The 18,216-nt window shown below is 38.4% G+C and overlaps 3 protein-coding genes across 4 annotated transcripts in view; 1 reads left to right on the top strand and 2 right to left on the bottom strand.

Moving 5' to 3' along the window:
- Positions 1-1,087, bottom strand: part of abcb7 (ATP-binding cassette, sub-family B (MDR/TAP), member 7) — a 28,031-nt gene extending 26,944 nt beyond the window's left edge. The window contains exon 1 of the mRNA XM_004073347.5: positions 830-1,087. Coding sequence (XP_004073395.1) covers positions 830-979 — 150 coding nt within the window. The 5' untranslated portion in view covers positions 980-1,087. The remainder of the gene's footprint in view (positions 1-829) is intronic.
- Positions 1,088-1,106: 19 nt separating this feature from the next.
- On the top strand, positions 1,107-8,490 carry uprt (uracil phosphoribosyltransferase (FUR1) homolog (S. cerevisiae)). 2 transcript variants are annotated; one of them, XM_023959250.2, is made up of 7 exons: positions 1,107-1,530; positions 2,526-2,568; positions 2,668-2,737; positions 3,541-3,603; positions 5,114-5,275; positions 5,879-5,977; positions 8,120-8,490. In XM_023959250.2, the coding sequence occupies exons 1-7, from the start codon at positions 1,289-1,291 to the stop codon at positions 8,224-8,226; spliced, it is 786 nt and encodes a 261-aa protein (XP_023815018.1). In that variant the 5' UTR covers positions 1,107-1,288; the 3' UTR covers positions 8,227-8,490. The 2 variants fall into 2 exon arrangements, with proteins under 2 accessions (XP_023815018.1, XP_078810417.1); XM_078954291.1 differs by lacking the exon at positions 3,541-3,603.
- On the bottom strand, positions 8,415-13,505 carry zdhhc15b (zDHHC palmitoyltransferase 15b). Its single transcript, XM_004073496.5, has 11 exons — positions 13,316-13,505; positions 12,992-13,018; positions 12,818-12,912; positions 12,614-12,734; positions 12,327-12,396; positions 12,094-12,126; positions 11,886-12,006; positions 11,634-11,766; positions 11,368-11,494; positions 10,699-10,817; positions 8,415-9,974 (listed from the first exon to the last, which is right to left on the bottom strand). The coding sequence occupies exons 1-11, from the start codon at positions 13,431-13,433 to the stop codon at positions 9,931-9,933; spliced, it is 1,008 nt and encodes a 335-aa protein (XP_004073544.1). The 5' UTR covers positions 13,434-13,505; the 3' UTR covers positions 8,415-9,930.
- Between the last annotated feature and the right edge of the window lie 4,711 nt (positions 13,506-18,216).

Raw genomic sequence — 18,216 nt, 5'->3', positions numbered from 1 at the left:
AAAAACTATTCTGGACCAGAGTTAATGCCATCAGCAAAGCCCCACCTCTCATTAACTCAACCACGCATGTGCACAACATAAACCAAAACTGTAATTATTCTTGACTGAGCTGGAAAGTATCTAACAACAAACAGCAAACAAATATTCATTTAAAAGCCAAATGCGCAAACCTTGTGGTAACATTATGACAATGAAGGAATCTATATAACTTCTTTTACTACAGAGGAAGCCAAAAATATGCATTACTCCATTTTTTTTTTCTTCATTATAAAACAACTAGATATTTATCACATATTTGAATGTTTTTAACAAAAAAACGTCCTTAAACTGTGTTTTTAAAGAAGCAAGTCACGTGATGTCAGTTACGTCATCTAAGAGTTCAGTTTTAACGGGTGGGACAGATGGACTTATCTGTTAGCCCACTGATACCACCGTCAACATGTCCATTTTTAATGCATGACACCCACGGCGGCTAATATGAAAACAACTTCACCCAAAACCATTTTCGGGAGATTCAACCCAGTGTACACGTCTTTATAACAAACAAACACTTTGTAAAACGACATGACACTAAATAAATGTAATAAATAAAATATAATAACATGGTCTTAAGTTAGCAAGTTAGCTTGTTGTGGTTCACACCGAACTTTAATTAATAGGCGATTTAAAAATGTTTTTGGAAAGAAGCACCCTGTAAGCCAGACATTTCCCAAAGTTTGGTTGTTTTGTTAGCTTTCGAGTAAGTTTGTTAAAGCCACTTTAATGACTGCCCTTGCTTGGTGGAAACATCTCGTCCTCTCTCTCTCACGCCGGCTGCCTCCTCACTCACCGCATATGTTCTTCGTCGTTGATAATTCGTCCCGTTATTAATGCAACTTTTATCCCAAATGTGATATGAACTTGTCTGCCGAATGAGAAGCGTTAAGGTTCGTCTTTGAACGCGAATGCCGCAATTCAACGACACTAACATCGGTGCCATGTTGACCAAGGAGGAAGCTAGTTAGGCAACACACCGGCTACGTCACTTCCGTCCTTCATCAACACTGTTGTAGCCTCGTTGCTAGCAGGAAAGCTGCTTCTTAGGTCTATATTAGCTGCCTATATTACTTTAACTGACGTTTATTGGATAGTTCTGGATCCTTATATGTGTATCTGTTTTCAATTAGAGCTATTTGAATCGCAACGCGTTACATTTAAGCGAGTGGAAAAGCACGTTGACAACGTGGTGGACTCGGGTGAGACAAGCTAACCAACTTTAGCTCCAGGAGCCCTCTGATCTTGTCATAGGATGCCATGCCACAATCAGCAGCTGAACAATGTCAGCAGTGGTGGCCAGGAGCATCACATGAAGCAAGTTCGGTTCGCAAACAGCAGCAGCAATACGCCTGCAGTGCTGAACAACTCTGAACCGAGTGGAACACAGCCAGCTATTGTTGGCCAAGAAGAACAAGAAGAAAATCTGGGACCTCAGCTGAAACTTCTTCCTCTGAACGACCAGATCCGGGAATTACAGACAATAATCAGAGACAAGTGAGTCCACACGTGTTGTAGCAAATTACTCAATCCTCAAGTTCAATATAAAGTATTTTCTGATGTATTCAGAAAATAACACGTGCATATGGTGAAATGCTAGAATTTAATGCTAATTCATTGGAAACATGAATGCTGAGGGAAAAAAATTAAGCAATTTACTAGGAATGTCACGATTCATTTGAACTGACAGTTTGATAATCGATATTGGTTTCAATTCAATCCGATTCACTGACCTAAAATCAATCCTAGACGCATTTTAGCCAAAAATTCAACCAGAGATAAATATCTGGTACTGAACAGTGCAGATGAAGTTTTCCCGATTCCTTGTATTTCTTGCAAGGTGATCGAGCTTAAATATGTGTACACGTTAATGGCAAATCCATTCACATTTTAGTTTCCTAAAGTTTCTCCCACTGTTGTTTTTCTACATCATAATAATCCAAACAGAACATTATTAGAACCTTCTGCCACACAGTCTTTGCTAAATTCAACTTGTTTCCACACACTGGACTGGAATGATGGATTGATCAGTGTTTTATTGTCATCACATGTGTTGTCGTCCGCTGTGGTCATTCTCACGTTATGGTAAAATAGGCCTATTTTACCTCAATCCAAATGTTTTTTTCCAGTTTTAAATTAGTTTTTTTTTTAAACTATGTTATAATAGTATGGTCTGATTGGAATAACATGCCTCAGAGAGATCGATTTGGTTGGATCGTAGGATGATAAATAAATTCATCGATTAAGTCGATTAGTTGTTGCACCCGCTACAATTTACTGACCCCATGTCAGTAGTGAAGCCAATCAAAGATATGACTCATATCTCCATGTGGTTACTACTATTGAAAACATACCTACAAATATTTTTATCAGTCACGTCATCATTTTTTCTATTCTCACCTTTAAGAAAGTAAATTCTTTATCTTTCTATGTTTTTTTCCAGTGTTTTCAACATAAATGTTCACTTTTTCATCTCATGTTTATGTTTTCAGGACAACCAGCAGAGGGGATTTTGTTTTCTGTGCAGACCGACTGGTATGATCACTTTTTATTTATATAAAGTCAATATTTATGTGTATTTATTTATTTTGATTTATTCTATTTATTTGATCTTCTATTATTTTTCAACAACAGATTCGACTTGTTGTAGAAGAAGGCTTGAATCAACTTCCATACTCTGAGTGTACTGTAACAACACCCACAGGTGAGACTTTCTTTGTTTAAAAAAGAAAAGAAAAACAGGTTTACCAACTTTAAACCAGCAAACCAACATCAGATTTACACTGGATTTAGCATAGGCACCAGTGTGAATGTGTACAGCTTTTCCCATTTCCCAGAGAGGCCCTATGGGGCACTAGAGTTTATAACACATGACCAAATGTCATTTTTTGGCTTGTTTTGGGCTTGCAGTTGGTTTTATACTCTGTGAATGTTGCCATTGTGGCGATGAACCTCAGCTTTTCCCTAAATGAGTTTAGTGAGAACAAACGAGTCTTGACAGCTGTTGTTATATGCAGAGAAAGGCCATTCTAAATTTGAGGATTTGATGCTCATCAGTTGATAAGTAAAATGACTCCCTGATGTACAATTTTAATCTTTTACATCAAAAAAACAAGGCATTCATTTCTGTTGTTATTTGTTTGTTTTTTTGTGGACAAAGTTTGTTTTACATTAAAGTAAATGATAACCATTTTTTAAAGGAAATAAGCCACCTAGTGGTTACCAAGTGAACTGGTTACTTTTGAATAGAAGTCATGACATTGCCCCTCACTCACATGTCTCCTAATTACATCAGGAACATGAATAGTTCAGTCTGAAAGTTGGATGAGAAATGCAGCAAAGTTAAGAAAGGATAAGATTACAGCACTGGAACAATATGAACTTGTACCCAAAGACAGAACTCCCATCTTTTAACCGTTTTATTTTCTGCTTTATGTGAAACAGAATACACCGATGTCTTCATGATATCTGTATTGGGGAATTCTTCTGATTTATTTTTACCTTCAGGTTACAAGTATGATGGTGTCAAGTTTGAAAGAGGAAACTGTGGAGTCAGCATCATGAGGAGCGGTGAGCAAAAGATGATGCAGCATTTGTGGATCATACTTGGAAAAATAGAAAAGAACAATACAGCAAAAATTGGTTAGCTGTAGGCCCTTTGAGATATAAAAACTTAAGTGGAATAAAAGAAACAAAAGAAGATGCTCTTATTACTTCTGCATGAATATAGAAATCCTGACTAAAAACAAAAAAAGCCCAAGATAAAAAGAAAATTATATTTCGAGCATCTCCTAGTTCTTCAGATATAGATATTTGTTGCCACTGTGTAATTTCCTTTAAAAAGACAGACAATGATTTATTGTTGTATTGATATTTTCCCTACCTGTAATTCTAACAAAATTGAGTTCTGCTAAAGACCTTTTCTTCACGTTTAAACCATGTTGCTCAGTCACTGATGGATTTTTTCTGTTTTACAGCTTTTTTCTTTAATAAAAAAGCTATTTTTCTTAAACACTGCTTTGCTTTTCTAAATAAAGAAAATAAATCTTTTTTTTTTTTTAATTTAACTTTGAATGCCCAACCCATACCTTGCCAGGCTTTAAAATGAAGTAAACATCAGAAACATTTATCAAGCTGTTTTTATGAACTGTGACACTAGAAATAACTTTTCTTACATCCAACCAGCTCTGTGCTCACATTTAAAACAAAAAACAACTGGTTTAAGATCCAGTTTTAATGTTAAAATTAGCCTAAATGGTGGAGTGATATAATTAATTGTCAATCACAAGCTCCAGAATGGCATTAGTGGGAATGTCACCCTTTTGAACCACATTCTCGTCTCCGACCAGGATAGTTATGACCACAAAGCTGAAAAACTGGCTTATAGATTAGAAATTCACCTCTGAGTTGTGTGTGTGTGTGTGGGGGGGGGGGGGGGGGGGGGGGGGGGGCTGTTGGCATCGAGCAAGCCTGACTCCATTTCCAATCATCCCGTTGTTTACACTCCTGCTATCTTAAAACCCCTCAAACCCAGCCTAGCATTAACAGTGCAACAGAAATGGCGAACAATATTGGCACTGGCAATTTTACAGTTTTGAGCCAGACTCCAACTCGGATGAGGAAAATGAAGAGGCACGTGGATCTGGTCGTCCGTAAGCGGATGCATCAGAATAGAACGGAGCAGGGAGCTTGTGGCTTGTAGCTGCTATGTCACAGCTACAGGCTGTTTCAAACAGTCAATCACAATCGGTGCTAAATGTTTTTGGACTGTGGGAGGAAGCTAGAGTGCCCAGAGAAAACCCACAAGGAGAACATGCACGCTCTCCATGGAAAGAACCCAACCAGGATTTAAACCAGGAGTTCTTCTCCCTGTGAGGGTGGAGTGTTCAAATGAGCAGCATTCTTTTTCTCATTCTTATCTGGGCTGTTTGCTCTGTTAGGCATCATCATAGAGGTGCTTTTGAACCAACACAATTTTATGATGTTCATTTTGACTGAGCACGCCATGACTATCGATACAACATCAATCCAGACAGTCCGTCTGAGTCCAGTTTTGCTCTTTGTGTCCCCCACCCCAAAGGTGAGGCCATGGAGCAGGGTCTGAGGGACTGCTGCCGCTCCATCCGCATCGGCAAGATCCTCATCCAGAGCGACGAGGAGACGCAGAAAGCAAAAGTCTACTACGCCAAGTTTCCTCCAGACGTGTACAGACGAAAGGTGCTGCTCATGTACCCCATCCTCAGTGAGTACCATCCGGCTGAGCCCGGTTTACCTTCTGTTGACTCCAGCATGCCGCATTCAGTCGCATTTAAATGTCAAGAGATGTCTAATTTCGTGTGAATGCAAAACAGTTTTCTGCATTTATTCATTGTGAGAAATCTTCCTTGAGTTGACCTTCACCACCAAGTCTCCATTTCCACATCATACAGGCCATTCACACTGCTCTGATAATTACAGCCCTCTTGGGGGAAATTATATACTGCATAGGAGATGGCCACCAGGCTGCTGAATAGCATAATGAGGGCCAACAAAAATAGTATCTTAATAGTTCTAGTTTCCCGGCGTCTCCAAGCGGCATTTTTTCTGTCCTCCATTCTGGAAAAAAAAAAGTGATGGTGACTAATCTGCAACAATTTTATTATGTTAGGGTGATTAAACACATCCTGACATTATTGTACATTATTTATGCAGCCTAACTGAGAGACAGATTCTAGCCTGCCATAGCTCCGGTCCAGATCAGCTAGCCTTGCACTTCTGGGGACCTGTTTTTATATAAAAAAAAAAAAAAAAAAAGTCCTACTAATGAGAGCGATGCTGATCTCGCTTTACGTTTCTGTGTCTGCAGGTACGGGCAACACTGTGATTGAGGCGGTGAGGGTGCTGATAGAGCACGGAGTCCAGCCCAAGCATATAATCCTCCTCAGCCTTTTCTCCACACCTCATGGTAAAGCACCAGCACTCAACTTTTAACACCAGTCTGCCTTAGAAAACACTTATCTGCTAATAAGTACTAACCAATTTAGAGGTTATTAAGTTATTGAGGAAAATGTGTATCTTTGAGTCTTAAAGTCCCACTCCAATCATATTTTGATCTATTTTAAAAGCATTCCCAGTGTTCTTTAAATACGATTATGCCGTTTTGAGGCAAAAAAAAAAAAAAAAAAGTTTTTTTTTCTATGAAGGTTTGTGTTGCGTGACTGTCACCTCTGAGCTGTGGGGGGAACTGTGGAGTAAGCCTCCACTGATGTCCCATCATCCCTTTTTTTACACTCTCTCCAACTATCTTACACTCCCGAGTTAAGAATGCCGGTGCAACAAAAATCCGATATCCAACGTACAGTTGGATATCGCAGCTTTCCAACTGTACGTTTTTGAGTCAGAGGCCAGTTTGGGCGAGGAAAACAAAGACGTACATGGATCTATTTGTCTGCAAGTGGATGTATCAGAATGGAGCAGAGCAGGGAGACTTTGGCCCACCGGTTTCAAAAGGAAGCTTTTCCCAATGGCATCGATTTATCCAGATTTAAATAAAAAAAGATTACTCAGAAATGCAGTTTTAATCCTAAATTTATTAAAACATGTCATCAATCATGAAAAAAATGCTACAAGAACATGTTAAAAACACCAAAATGTGGTTTTATTTGGAGTGGGTCTTTAAATGGAGAAGTTATTAAGGTATTGATACTTTCCATCCAGATTGAGTAGAATTTATGCAACATAGTTGGGTTTACAGCCTTTTCCGCAATAAAGTAAATTGCATTTTTTACCTTTATTAAGGTATAAAGCGCTTTACTGTCACAAATTCCATTTACACACACATTCACACACCGATGCCACCTGCTAACCTGTAACCATAAGGAGCCATGTAGGGTTCAGTGCCTTTCCCAAGAAGACTTTTTAGCAATTAAGTAGGGTAACTAGTCAAGTTACTAAAGAAAAATACTCAAATGGGGTTAAACACAATAGAATTCCTTGTAGGAAACAAATCTATGTGAAAACGATGTTTTACTTTTTTTTAGACAAATGCAATCTTTTTTCAGGATTCTGAATTATTTTTGGGGTCATAGGGTCGCTGTTGCCGAGGGCAAAGGCGGGGTCTATCCTGAGCAGGTCCCCAGTCTGTTGCAGGGCCACACACTCACACCTAGAGGCAATTGAGAATGATCAATCAACGCATGAAGCATGTTTTTGGACTGTGGGAGGAAGCCAGAGTGCCCAGAAAAAACCCAGGCACGCACAGGGAGAACATGCAAACTTGACTCAGAAAAGATCTGCCCAGGAGTTGAACCGGGGTCCTGCAAGGAGAAATCACCGTGCCACAACTCCTTCCTGTGTTCAAGAAGAAGTCCGCTGACCATTTCCTTTGTTTTCTCCTCCCCTTAACAGTCTCAAATGTACAAAGTCCCTGAATTCATATTTGTCTTTTGGATAGTTTTCATTTTACAGCAGAAAATGTACAATAAACAACCAAATTCATGACAGTACTTTGTCTTTAAAAAAAGGGGTGCATGAGACAGATGAAGTGGTGTTTTTGCAATAAAAATAAAGATATGAACAAATACTTAACCATACGGCATCAATAACCCTCTAATTCATATTGCTGCTAATATAGATTTCCGATGCTGAAAAACAAGTCCTTGTTATTTGAGATATTGATATTGAGGGAAAAATAAAATTTCAATATTTTTAGCCTCTCCGGGAATTAGACTATGGATTTTAAGATCAGGTTGGGTGCTGTGCTGTTTTTCTTTTAACCTCTAATCCAATATTTTTTTTTTCTTTGATGCCTTTTTTTTACCAGAATTTTATTCAAAGTCCTACTGTGTACAAAAAGCCATTGCTGATTCACAGAGGCTATTTTAGTGCTTTGCTCAATTGAAAATTCATCATCTTAAATACATTTAGGGAACTTCTTGGCTCACATTCTCCAGTCTTCTCAGTGAACAGGAGGAAGGCGATTCATTCACCTTTAAAATGTTTAATGTTCTGAATTGACCCTAATTTTTATTGAAACTTTGCATTTAACTCAGTAAAGTAGCCAAAGTAATAACTATTTGAGTGATTTTCTTTTTAACGTCTTTTCTAGGAGCCAAATCTATAATCCAGGAGTTCCCAGATATCACCATCCTGACCACCGAGGTTCACCCAGTGGCTCCAACACATTTCGGTCAGAGGTATTTCGGCACAGATTGAACTGAAGACAATCTGAAGAACAAGATCAAGTATTTTTATGGGATATTTTGCCTAGAAACCCATTCTCCTTCAAAAGCCAAATTAACGAAGTTAATTAATAAAATTTCCAAACTCATGCAAATTGAGTCATCTAATTATATTTATTGTTTCTTGCTTTGTATAAGTGAAAAAGGAAAAACTCTGCAGAGTTTGGTGGACAGTTTTATTTTGCATGTCACAACTGATGGATCAATAAAGAATTTATATTTGTTTACAGACTGCAAATGTGTTAGGTTTTTATTGATTTGAGGCGTTGGAAAAATAGGAAGCACCACATACTCAAACCCGCCTGGACAAGCGTCTTCTTCTCCACACGTCCCTCCGTTTTCTCAATAGTTAAAATTAAAGAAGAGGAGCAAAATATACAGAGATCGCCCGCCCGCAGCAGAAATGAAGAAGTAAACCCAAATACACAAGAAAAGCCGAACATCGTAATAAATAGACACAAGACGACACAAAACACTCATCATTCACATCTACTCTACAGTTTTACACACTTTAAAACACTTATCTGTGGAAAAACAGACTGCTGCGATCAATAGCTTTTGTTGGATGTGAGCAGCACTCGATTTGGCTTACCCAGCTTACAAACAAACACAACCTCCATGACGCATGGAGGTTTCATGTGCATTCAACAAGAAGTGCAATTCGTTAAATTCAGCAACAAATAAAAAAAATAAAAATAAAAAATAAAAAAAAAAATAATAAATAAAAATAAAAAAATAAAAATTCAGCAACAGTTCGGATGATTCTTCAAAATCTAGAAACGCATTAAAACACGACATTAAAATCAATGTTGCAGAAAATAACTTCAACCAGTGGATGAGGAGGCTTTTGTTCATGAGAACAGCTGCATGATTTCTGGAAAATATCAAGAAAAATCATTCAAAACAGTAAACATTGTTACTTAGTACGTTAATAGGCATGATATCATGAACATCTGATAATCAGAATATAACTATTTCACAAAAAGTTAAAGCCAGTCTTAAAAATTATGACTTCAGGTTTGAGGTGGAAATTATTAAACTTGTCCTAATAAATTTAGGCTGTTGACAGTTCATGGAAATGAAATACCTTCATGGTGGCTTCTTTTACAAATGTGAGTCTAAACTAGCTTAAATGCAGGATACATTGTAGGAAATACTTCAGTAAGGCGCAGGTTCAGTTAGTTCAGTGAATTCACTTATGTTGGTGGAAAAATAATACAGTCAAATGTTTAATCCCCCCCCCACACACAAAAAAATGATAAGGGTGTTAGGAAGATCAGATATCAACCCACAAAGAACAGGGTCAAAGGGGCAACACTGTAAACTCAACCAAACAGGAATGTCAACTTGAACAGTACCCTGCAGAAGCTTTACATCTGTTCAGCGAGATCGCGGAGAAAGCGTCATCATGTCTTCATCATGACGTCATCTATGATAAATAGCACTGTCTTTGTGGACACCTTTTCCTTTAAATAAGACTCCTGTTGATCCATCTGTGAGAGGAGGCTACTGCTGGCTACGGCCGGCGAGTTCCGTTTTTTCTCGTTATGGGAAAGTTTGCGGGAAAATTGGCGATGAGGATCCGAATCCAGGTTGTAATCCCCCGCCACCAGCAGGACACGTCCAAACTTCCACAACAATTGGAATGCATTCATCTAGTGGAACACATCAGGTCTGTTTATTCCTCCATGTTTATGATGACAGAGGGGTCCAAGTCCTCAACTACAATGGGAGGGGGACAAAAAGAAAAAAATACATTTATTGTGAAAATTCAACCTTTTCTTCAGAGGTTTTGGTGGGAATTTGCGAGCTGTGTTTTCATTTGACCACCAGGTGGTAATGGAATACTGCGTTTGAAACCAACACTTCAGATATTCTGAAAGCCGTTTTGATAGTATCCCCGCTCTTTCTGCTGAGGACAACCTGGGTCGGGTATTTAATGCACCTTTAAGCTTCTTGTGCACAAAAATGCACCAAAAAAACAATCTGCTAATGAAACACTGCAATTTTTTTTTACCAACTTCCTTTTGGTTGATCCTAATAATAAACTCAGTGACCAAAGTATTGAAAGTTTATTCAAATCAGAGGTTACCAGGGTTAACAAAGCCTTGCTGTGGCTGGTGGAGATATAAAGAAACACAAAAAGTGAGCAGTGAGGGGTTCATTTAGCATGTTTTAATTTATTCTTAGCATATATTTAATTTCTGAGGCATGTTAAAAGGTGAAAATAAGCCTATAAAATCAGAACTGCTAGCAGATTAATCTGTTTACAGCCTCATCAGGAAAAAAGGTATTTTTAAGGCCACCTTTTGCATTTCTACATCTCTGAACCCAACATAACGGTCATGTCATTAACTTCCAAAAATAGGTAACGGTTTTCTATTGAGTGTTGAAATATATGAACCTTCAATGAACATCAGAATATACTTTTCAACATTTGACTCACCCAAGCTTCCTTCCTCAGAACCATCATCTGACTCCTCCCACAAGTCCTCATTAGCTAAAAGGGGGTTTTGAGATTCAGAACTCTGGCTCTTTAAAGGGAAGTAGTGGCCATTTCCTTGGCTAACACACACAAACGGGAATACAGTTAAAGGTTTAAATGAGTAACAAAGTATCCAGTTTCTTTGTGCTCTTTACAAAATGACAAAAAATACTTTGTCTTTTGCTGCCAGCTACATATTACCCATCAATAATCTGGTAAAAACTTTTAGATTAAAAATGAGATGTGGTGGCATTTTGCTTTCTATGGTGGCCATGAAGGGCAAATCATATCAACAAATCACTTAATGCAAAAATCGCTTAATATTGAAAAGGAGAACAGAAATCACGTTTCATTGTGATTTCTGGAAATGACTTTTGTTTCCCGGGACATTTTTTTTTTTTAACTGGTTTCTGGAATTTTGCTTTGATTTCTAAAATGTAATGTTTTTTCTTTTTGCTTTTTTAGTTGTTGCTGTGATATTTAATAGTTTTTTGGGTTGGATGATTGGTTGATGTGATTTGCACTTCAAGGCCACCGTAGTTTTTCATAGTAGCTTGAAAAAATTAATAAATAAATAAAACGTCAGTCGCTGTTGGCATGTTGTGACTCCATACCCGACAGCAAACCCACCTGGTGAAAATAGGAATGAACCACTGCCTCACGTCTTCCCCAAACACCTGTTGCAGGTTTCTTTTTATCCCTACATTGAAACCATTTTTGTCTGGTCCACCAATGAAGACAGGAGCGGAGAAGGCCTCTAGAAAAGGAAAAAGAGCTGGAGATAAGAAAACAACCCTTTCCAAAACTACTAACCAAATGAGAACGCTTTTTTTTTAATATTTACCCTGAAGAAATATGTAGATATTCATTATAAAAAAGTTTTTAAAAAATTGTACCTAATGTTGATCTGTTCTTGGCTACCAACCAGCAGTGGTAGCTAAAGAGGAACATGAGACTGATGAAGAACATGAGCGCCACAAACATGAGAAAAAGGACGTGAAACTTTGCAGGCCCATTTGGCAAGTCTCCCTACAAAAAGACAAACAAGACAAATAAAATACAAAAAACAGCCATGAGTAGTTAAGAAGATCCCAGACGATTACATTTGCACGTTATTGTAAATTATGATTAAAAGGAAGGATTCTTACTGTCCAGAACTTCAGGAAATATCGAAAGACTGTTGTTGCAATGAATACGCAGTACAGCATGGAGTATGCGAGGAAAAGAAGGAAAAACTTGTAGTTGGAGAAACCGACACAGTTGTTCACCCTGAGAAGAAGAACGGAAGAATCTGGGTTCAGCAAAGCTTCTTCACTGATCTGTTTTAATCCTGTCAAAAAATCAGTTTTCACCTACCAGGGACAATGGTGGTCCATTTTTAAGACACACCTAACAAGAAAGAAAAAATAATCATCTTTGGGGAAAAAGATCAGCCTTTTTCCGTGTTTTCTGACAGTATCTGCTGCATTGATTGACAAACAACGGACACGCTGAAGGAGACGAGATACAAACGAAGCAACACTGTCCACCAGAGATATCTCTCTTTACTGATTTGCAAATGCACCGGACAGGAGGAAGGAGAAGCTTACGTTTCACAAACGGAGCAGTGGTGACAGCGGTCAGGCTTCAGCACTTGGCAGCGGTCACAAAACCTGATAGCTGGAGACAAGAGGATGGGGCTAGTTGAAAGGACGACATTTGAGCTGAGCATTGCCCATCACACACTTCCTGCTGCCTGCAACTCTTAGCAATCAGCACTAATGAAAAAGACACATTGGCTGATTACTCTAGATGCCCAAAAGAGCCCAAAAAGCTCATTCCTGACCCACTTGCAACCAGGATTTTAAACCAAGGTTATTGGACGATTACTACTTACCTCCAGATTGGGCTCGGGTGGAGATGGGTAGTTTTTTGGCAATTTCCACTAGAATTTGTTTCTGGGCGTCCGGCCTCTCTTCCATCTCATATCGCTGCTTGTCTGAGTATGACAGCTGAAACTATGATACAAATATGAGAAAATGTGCTTAAAACAACAGCAGGAAGGGGATTTTTTTTTATGTTATTTTTCCTGTCAGAATACCTTTTTGCATGGTGCTGCTACAGGGGTGAAAATGGATTTCCAATATGTCCAGGAGAACATTGCAAAGCAGGCGTGAAACACCAGCAGATACGCCACTGTACAGAAAAATCAGAAAACAATCTCAGGTATTACACAAACTGGAGCACAAACTTGGGGAAAACAACAATATTGTACCTTTTTCCAACGTGTTGGTTATTGTGACTGCAAAGAAAAGAAAGAAAAGAAAAGTGGAAACTTTGTTTTGGCGGAAGCTACTGTGCAACAAAAATAATTAGTTAAGCTAGCAAACTAGCCATAAAGATTGTAGCTAGCCACAACCAAACAGTTTTTTTTTTCGGAATTAACACTAAGCCCAAGGAAAATCCGAAATAAAAACGAATAACTGTGTCATCAACCACAGAAAACCTTTTTACTTCCGCTTTTGTCCTGTCACTGTTTTGTCAACACGCTAACGCTTAGAGGAAATCCCGGAAAAACCGAAAAGTCCCCCATACTTACAGAGGCAAAGCTCAAAGACGTATGCATAGTAGGACCACAACACTACGGCAGTGATGATAAGAACCGGAATCCAGGAAAAAACCCTCTGACAGCATCTCAAACCTCTGGAGAGAGCCATCTTCCAGTCCTCCCCCCAATCTCCGCTTTCTTTCTGCGATCGACTAGCATTCCTGCGACTGACGCATCAGCGACATCGGGGATCGATTCAACGGACACTTAGACCTTTGGAATATACAACAGCGGCTGGAATTTTTATTATTATTATTTGCCTAAATTATTGCTGAGTTGTCAGATTATTATTTTAAAAATAGTATTACAGTCAGTTTACTCTACATAAAGCACTTTACAATAAAAATGATAAAAAAACGGAGTTTTGACTGAAGAAAACATCTGGATTTAATGCAAAGGCTAATGTCTCTAAAATGTATCTGTGCATTTAAAAATACAGTGATTTGAAAATGCAAGTGATTGAATAAAACACAAAATAATGACACGAAACAATTTATATCAATGGATAAATTTTTATATTTTTTCAAACCATTTGCGCCACAATAGATTATTTAATTAAATCTAAACGCGTTTCTCAGTAAACCTAAAATGCACATGCAGAACTAATAAATATGATCCAACATGTTTGTTACAAATGAAAGAACTTAGCAGGTTTTACACCAAATCCTTTAGACAGCACTCTAAAGACAGCACAGATAACTGCAGATGGTATTTGAAATGCTTGCCTAAACTTCAAAAAGACATTAACACTGGAAATGAAGAGAATCCATGGCACCTGGGCTTGTGTAACCTGTCACCATGTGATGTAACACATGGGTAACCTTTCAATCAGACGTATTTTCATTCGCTTCCAGAAAAACCATCTTGCTTTAGATCGCTGAATTTAGTTGTGATAAATTCCTCTGATGAGTCAAATGTGAAATAAGTCTATTGTTATCTGTGATGAGAGCAAATAAGAATGTGGAGCAGAAGAACGCAAGGCTCGCTTTACAGCCAGTTGTAATTAAGTAGCAAAGCATGATGGGTGGATTTAAAGTTATTTTTAATCCAAAGCCCAGTTATGAGCAGAGTTCCCAGCTGGACATCACCTGGATGATGTAACACTTTTAGCAGTCTTTCAAACAACCATACTTCATTTGTCAGTTAAACAAGTTCTGATTGTTTTGGGCTCAGAACTGCTGCAGGCCGTGCACACACGTCCTCACAAGAAAAGGGAAGGTCAAGATCAAATAGTGTCCAATTGTTTAACTTCCAAAAATCAAAGCAGCTTTGAATTGAAGCTCTGAGAGATGGTGCAGTCCATTATCCATTAAAAAAAAAAGAAAAACTCTCCGTTCTCCACCAATCAGTGCTAGATGACTTACATCATTGTGAGCTGTTTCCCATTAATGTCACAGGTTTGAAGCTGAGTCTTTGGGTGTAAATTATGCCTTTTTTTTTAAACTAGGTTCTCAACTTAAGCATCAAATAACTCCTTATGAACCACAGCAAAACTGAGCAGAAGATAAACATTTAAACATAAATCACATTGATGACAAAAGACATTAATAATGTAAAAACAAAAATACAGTTTTCATTTTTAAAGTGGGCTCTCGGAGCAGCAGTTGTGCTGTATTCCTGTCTATTGACAGCATATGTAGCTACGAGGTATTTATATGTTGTTCAGTCTACAGAAAAAATTGAACTCATCATGTTCCCAGATTCATCGTTTTTCCAGCCCACAGGACATCCAAACTTTGAAGTAGAACCTCACAGTTTCCCCTTTTCCTTTGACATAGCAGGTAATATTCTACGCACATTTTCTGATTTGCCTTAAACTTGTGGAAACTCTTCTTTTCATCAGCAATACATTTTAACATTGTTTATTGGTCAAGCTTATTTCCAATCTTTGGTACTAATGATTTTTTAAGTTACTTAAAATACCAGAACATTGAAATATTCTACTCTGAATAGAATATCACAAAAACAAAGGAACTGGTGGTGGACCTGAAGAAAATTTAAGTCTCCTCTGTCCCCTGTTTCCATCCAGGGGGGTCAATGTGGACACAGTAAAGGACTACAAGTACTTGGGAGTCTACATTGACAAAAAACTGGACTGGGGTTGGAGCACAATAAAAAAGATCAGAGCCGGAGCTCTACTTCCTGTTGACGCTCATCTGTCAAACCACGATGGGGATATTTTATAAGTCTGTGGTCTTTATCTTGTTTGCTGTGATTTGACTGAGGGTTACAGACTCAAACAGACTGCATAAACTGATCTCCAAAGCCAGGGACTTACTTGGAGTGAAGCTGGACTTTTTATGGAGAGAAGGATGCTTCAAAAACTGTGAAGCACCCTGGATAACTCCCCTCCATCAGCTCCTGGACCAATACAGGGGCACATGGACACCTAGCCTAAAAGACTCCCCGTAACAAGAACTTAGTACCACATAAGGTCTTTCCATCCTGTAGAAATAAAACTGAATAACTCTTCTATGAAAACCTGCTTCCCTCATTAAACTACCTGACAGTGTTTTATATTTCATTTTATACACAGTGAAATTGCTCACTGCTAATTTGCACTGCAATGTACACTGAACAAAAATATAAACGCAACATTTTGTTATTGCTCTCATTTTTTATGGTATGAACTCAAAGATGTGAAACATTTTCCACATACACAAAATAACCAGTTCTCTGAAATATTGTTCACAAATCTGTCTAAATCTGTGATAGTGCGCACTTCTCCTTTGCCAAGACAATCCATCCCACCTCACAGGTGTGCCATATCAAGATGCTGATTAGACAGCATGATTATTGCACAGGTGTGCCTTAGACTGGCAACAAGAAAAGGCCACTCTGAAATCTTCAGTTTTGTTTTATTGAGGGGGTCAGGGGACTCAGACAACCAGTCAGTGTGTATTTGTGAAAAAGAGATTATCAATTCTGTTTTGTTTTTTTTTACTTTATTTTAATTTTACTTTATGTTACCAGAAGGATCAGTTGAGAGCAGTTTTTCATTTACAACGATGACTGTTTTACATGCAGCAAATAATAAGGAGGGGTTTACAAAAAATAGGCATTTTCTGCACCTGCTTTTTCATTATCACGGTTACAGGAGAAAAGTTGCATTCCAACCTCAGTGAGAAAACATGCACTTTCATAAGTTCATTTGATTTGTTTTCTCTCTCTACATTTCAGTCAATCTATAACTTTTTCCTACTTGTAGATTATGGTAATCCGGTTTCTTTCAATGCAATGGTCTTCTGGTCAGAAGCTAGTCCAGCCACTTTCTCACAGCTTGGTTTAATTAACTCCCATCAGAGTGGAAGCTGAAGGTGTTAAAGGTATCCACTTCTCAGGTAGAGGCATAAAAAAAAAATAAAAACTGGGTTTGGTTCGGGTTGTTGATAGCCAGCCTTTACATAGAAGGTTTTCTCTTCTGTTTTTGGAGCTGATTATCAAATCAGATCAAATGCATCTGCCGCATATTAATGTGGCAATTTTCAAACAGATCAGCACAAATTGCTGTAACATGAAAAAAACGATAAACCTGAAAGACAGACCTTTATAACACCAAAAGCTTCTGCAGAAACTGTTTGCTTTAAACCATCATTTTTAAACAGGAACTTTATTGTTTTTCAGCTTCTTAAATGCCGCTTTATTTTTTGTCACATCGTGGTCTCTCCAGATGGTGAAACCCTTTTATTCTTTTGACTAATTAAAACTTTCTTCATCTTAATCTCTCTTGCTTGAAAGTCTCAGTTGGATGCAGTCATCCCAAATTATGGACAAACTTTTATATCAAATCACATCAAACTTTATTTATATACCACATTTTATACATTTAGCACAACATGCTTTACAGAATGAATTTAAAGTTTCAAAATAATAACCAAAGCACAGATTTCACATGTAAAAAATCAAGAGCAAAGATAATACCCTCAACCCCTAACCTCCAAAATTCATAAACAATAAAGCAGTTTGTAAATAAAAATATAATTAGAAAAAAAAAGAAATGCATGCATGACTTGTATCAATACTGGAAGCCTGTTTGTGTTGTCTGCTTGCAGAGCCAAAGAGGCAACTGTGGCCAAACTGTGTCAGATTTACTGTTTTTTGCTGTAGCATAGTTATTAAAATAACAAACAGTTGGCTTAACTGATCGCCTTAACCACTTTAATGTTTTTAGGAATAAGTGGGTATAAAAAAATAGATGGATGGTTGGAAGGATGGATGGTCATGAGTGCAAATCACTTGTTTCTCACATCAAAACTTTATGCAGTAGCCCCCCATAGGAGGCGCTGTGAGACTGTTTTTGCAGCATGGCAGCCACAGTTCCAGCATCTCTATCATGTAATTATAATTAGTTCTAAGCTTTGGATGAATGTGAACTCATTAATACCTGAGTTATTTAACACTAAATATTCTTAAGGGACTCCTGCAGAATTATAATAATGTACATAATGTGACCTAAGCCTTTTAAGAGAGAGGCCCTCAACTGTCCTCCTCTGACGTGACTGCCCAACACCATGCGTAACAGTCAACGTAATTGTCTCCCCATTACTGAACGCTGTGAAACTTTATTTCATGTCGGGGGACAGTGCAGCGTTCAGCCATGGAGTCACAGAGAGCCCCCTCTGTACGTCATGCAGACTCCCCTCTCTGCAGGTCTCCTTCTGGGAGAAGGGTGTGAGGTGGGCTGCACCCAACAATAACCTCCATCACGCATGTCACGCATGCTCTCCCCCCACTGTTTTCCCCACTTCAACACATTGTCCATTGCTGGCTCTCCATCCAGTTGCCCCCCCCCCCCCCCCTCCACCACCACCACTTTTTTTCTTCTTTTTTTCAGGGAATGGTGTCTGCAGCCCTGTGATGACAGCTCCTCTCTCATTCAAGCGCTCACTGGA

This window comes from Oryzias latipes, chromosome 10, assembly GCF_053564925.1.
Source record: "Oryzias latipes strain Hd-rR chromosome 10, Olatipes_Hd-rR_3.1".
Classification (NCBI taxonomy): Eukaryota; Metazoa; Chordata; class Actinopteri; order Beloniformes; family Adrianichthyidae; genus Oryzias; species Oryzias latipes.
This window is presented reverse-complemented; position numbering and strand designations above follow the sequence as displayed.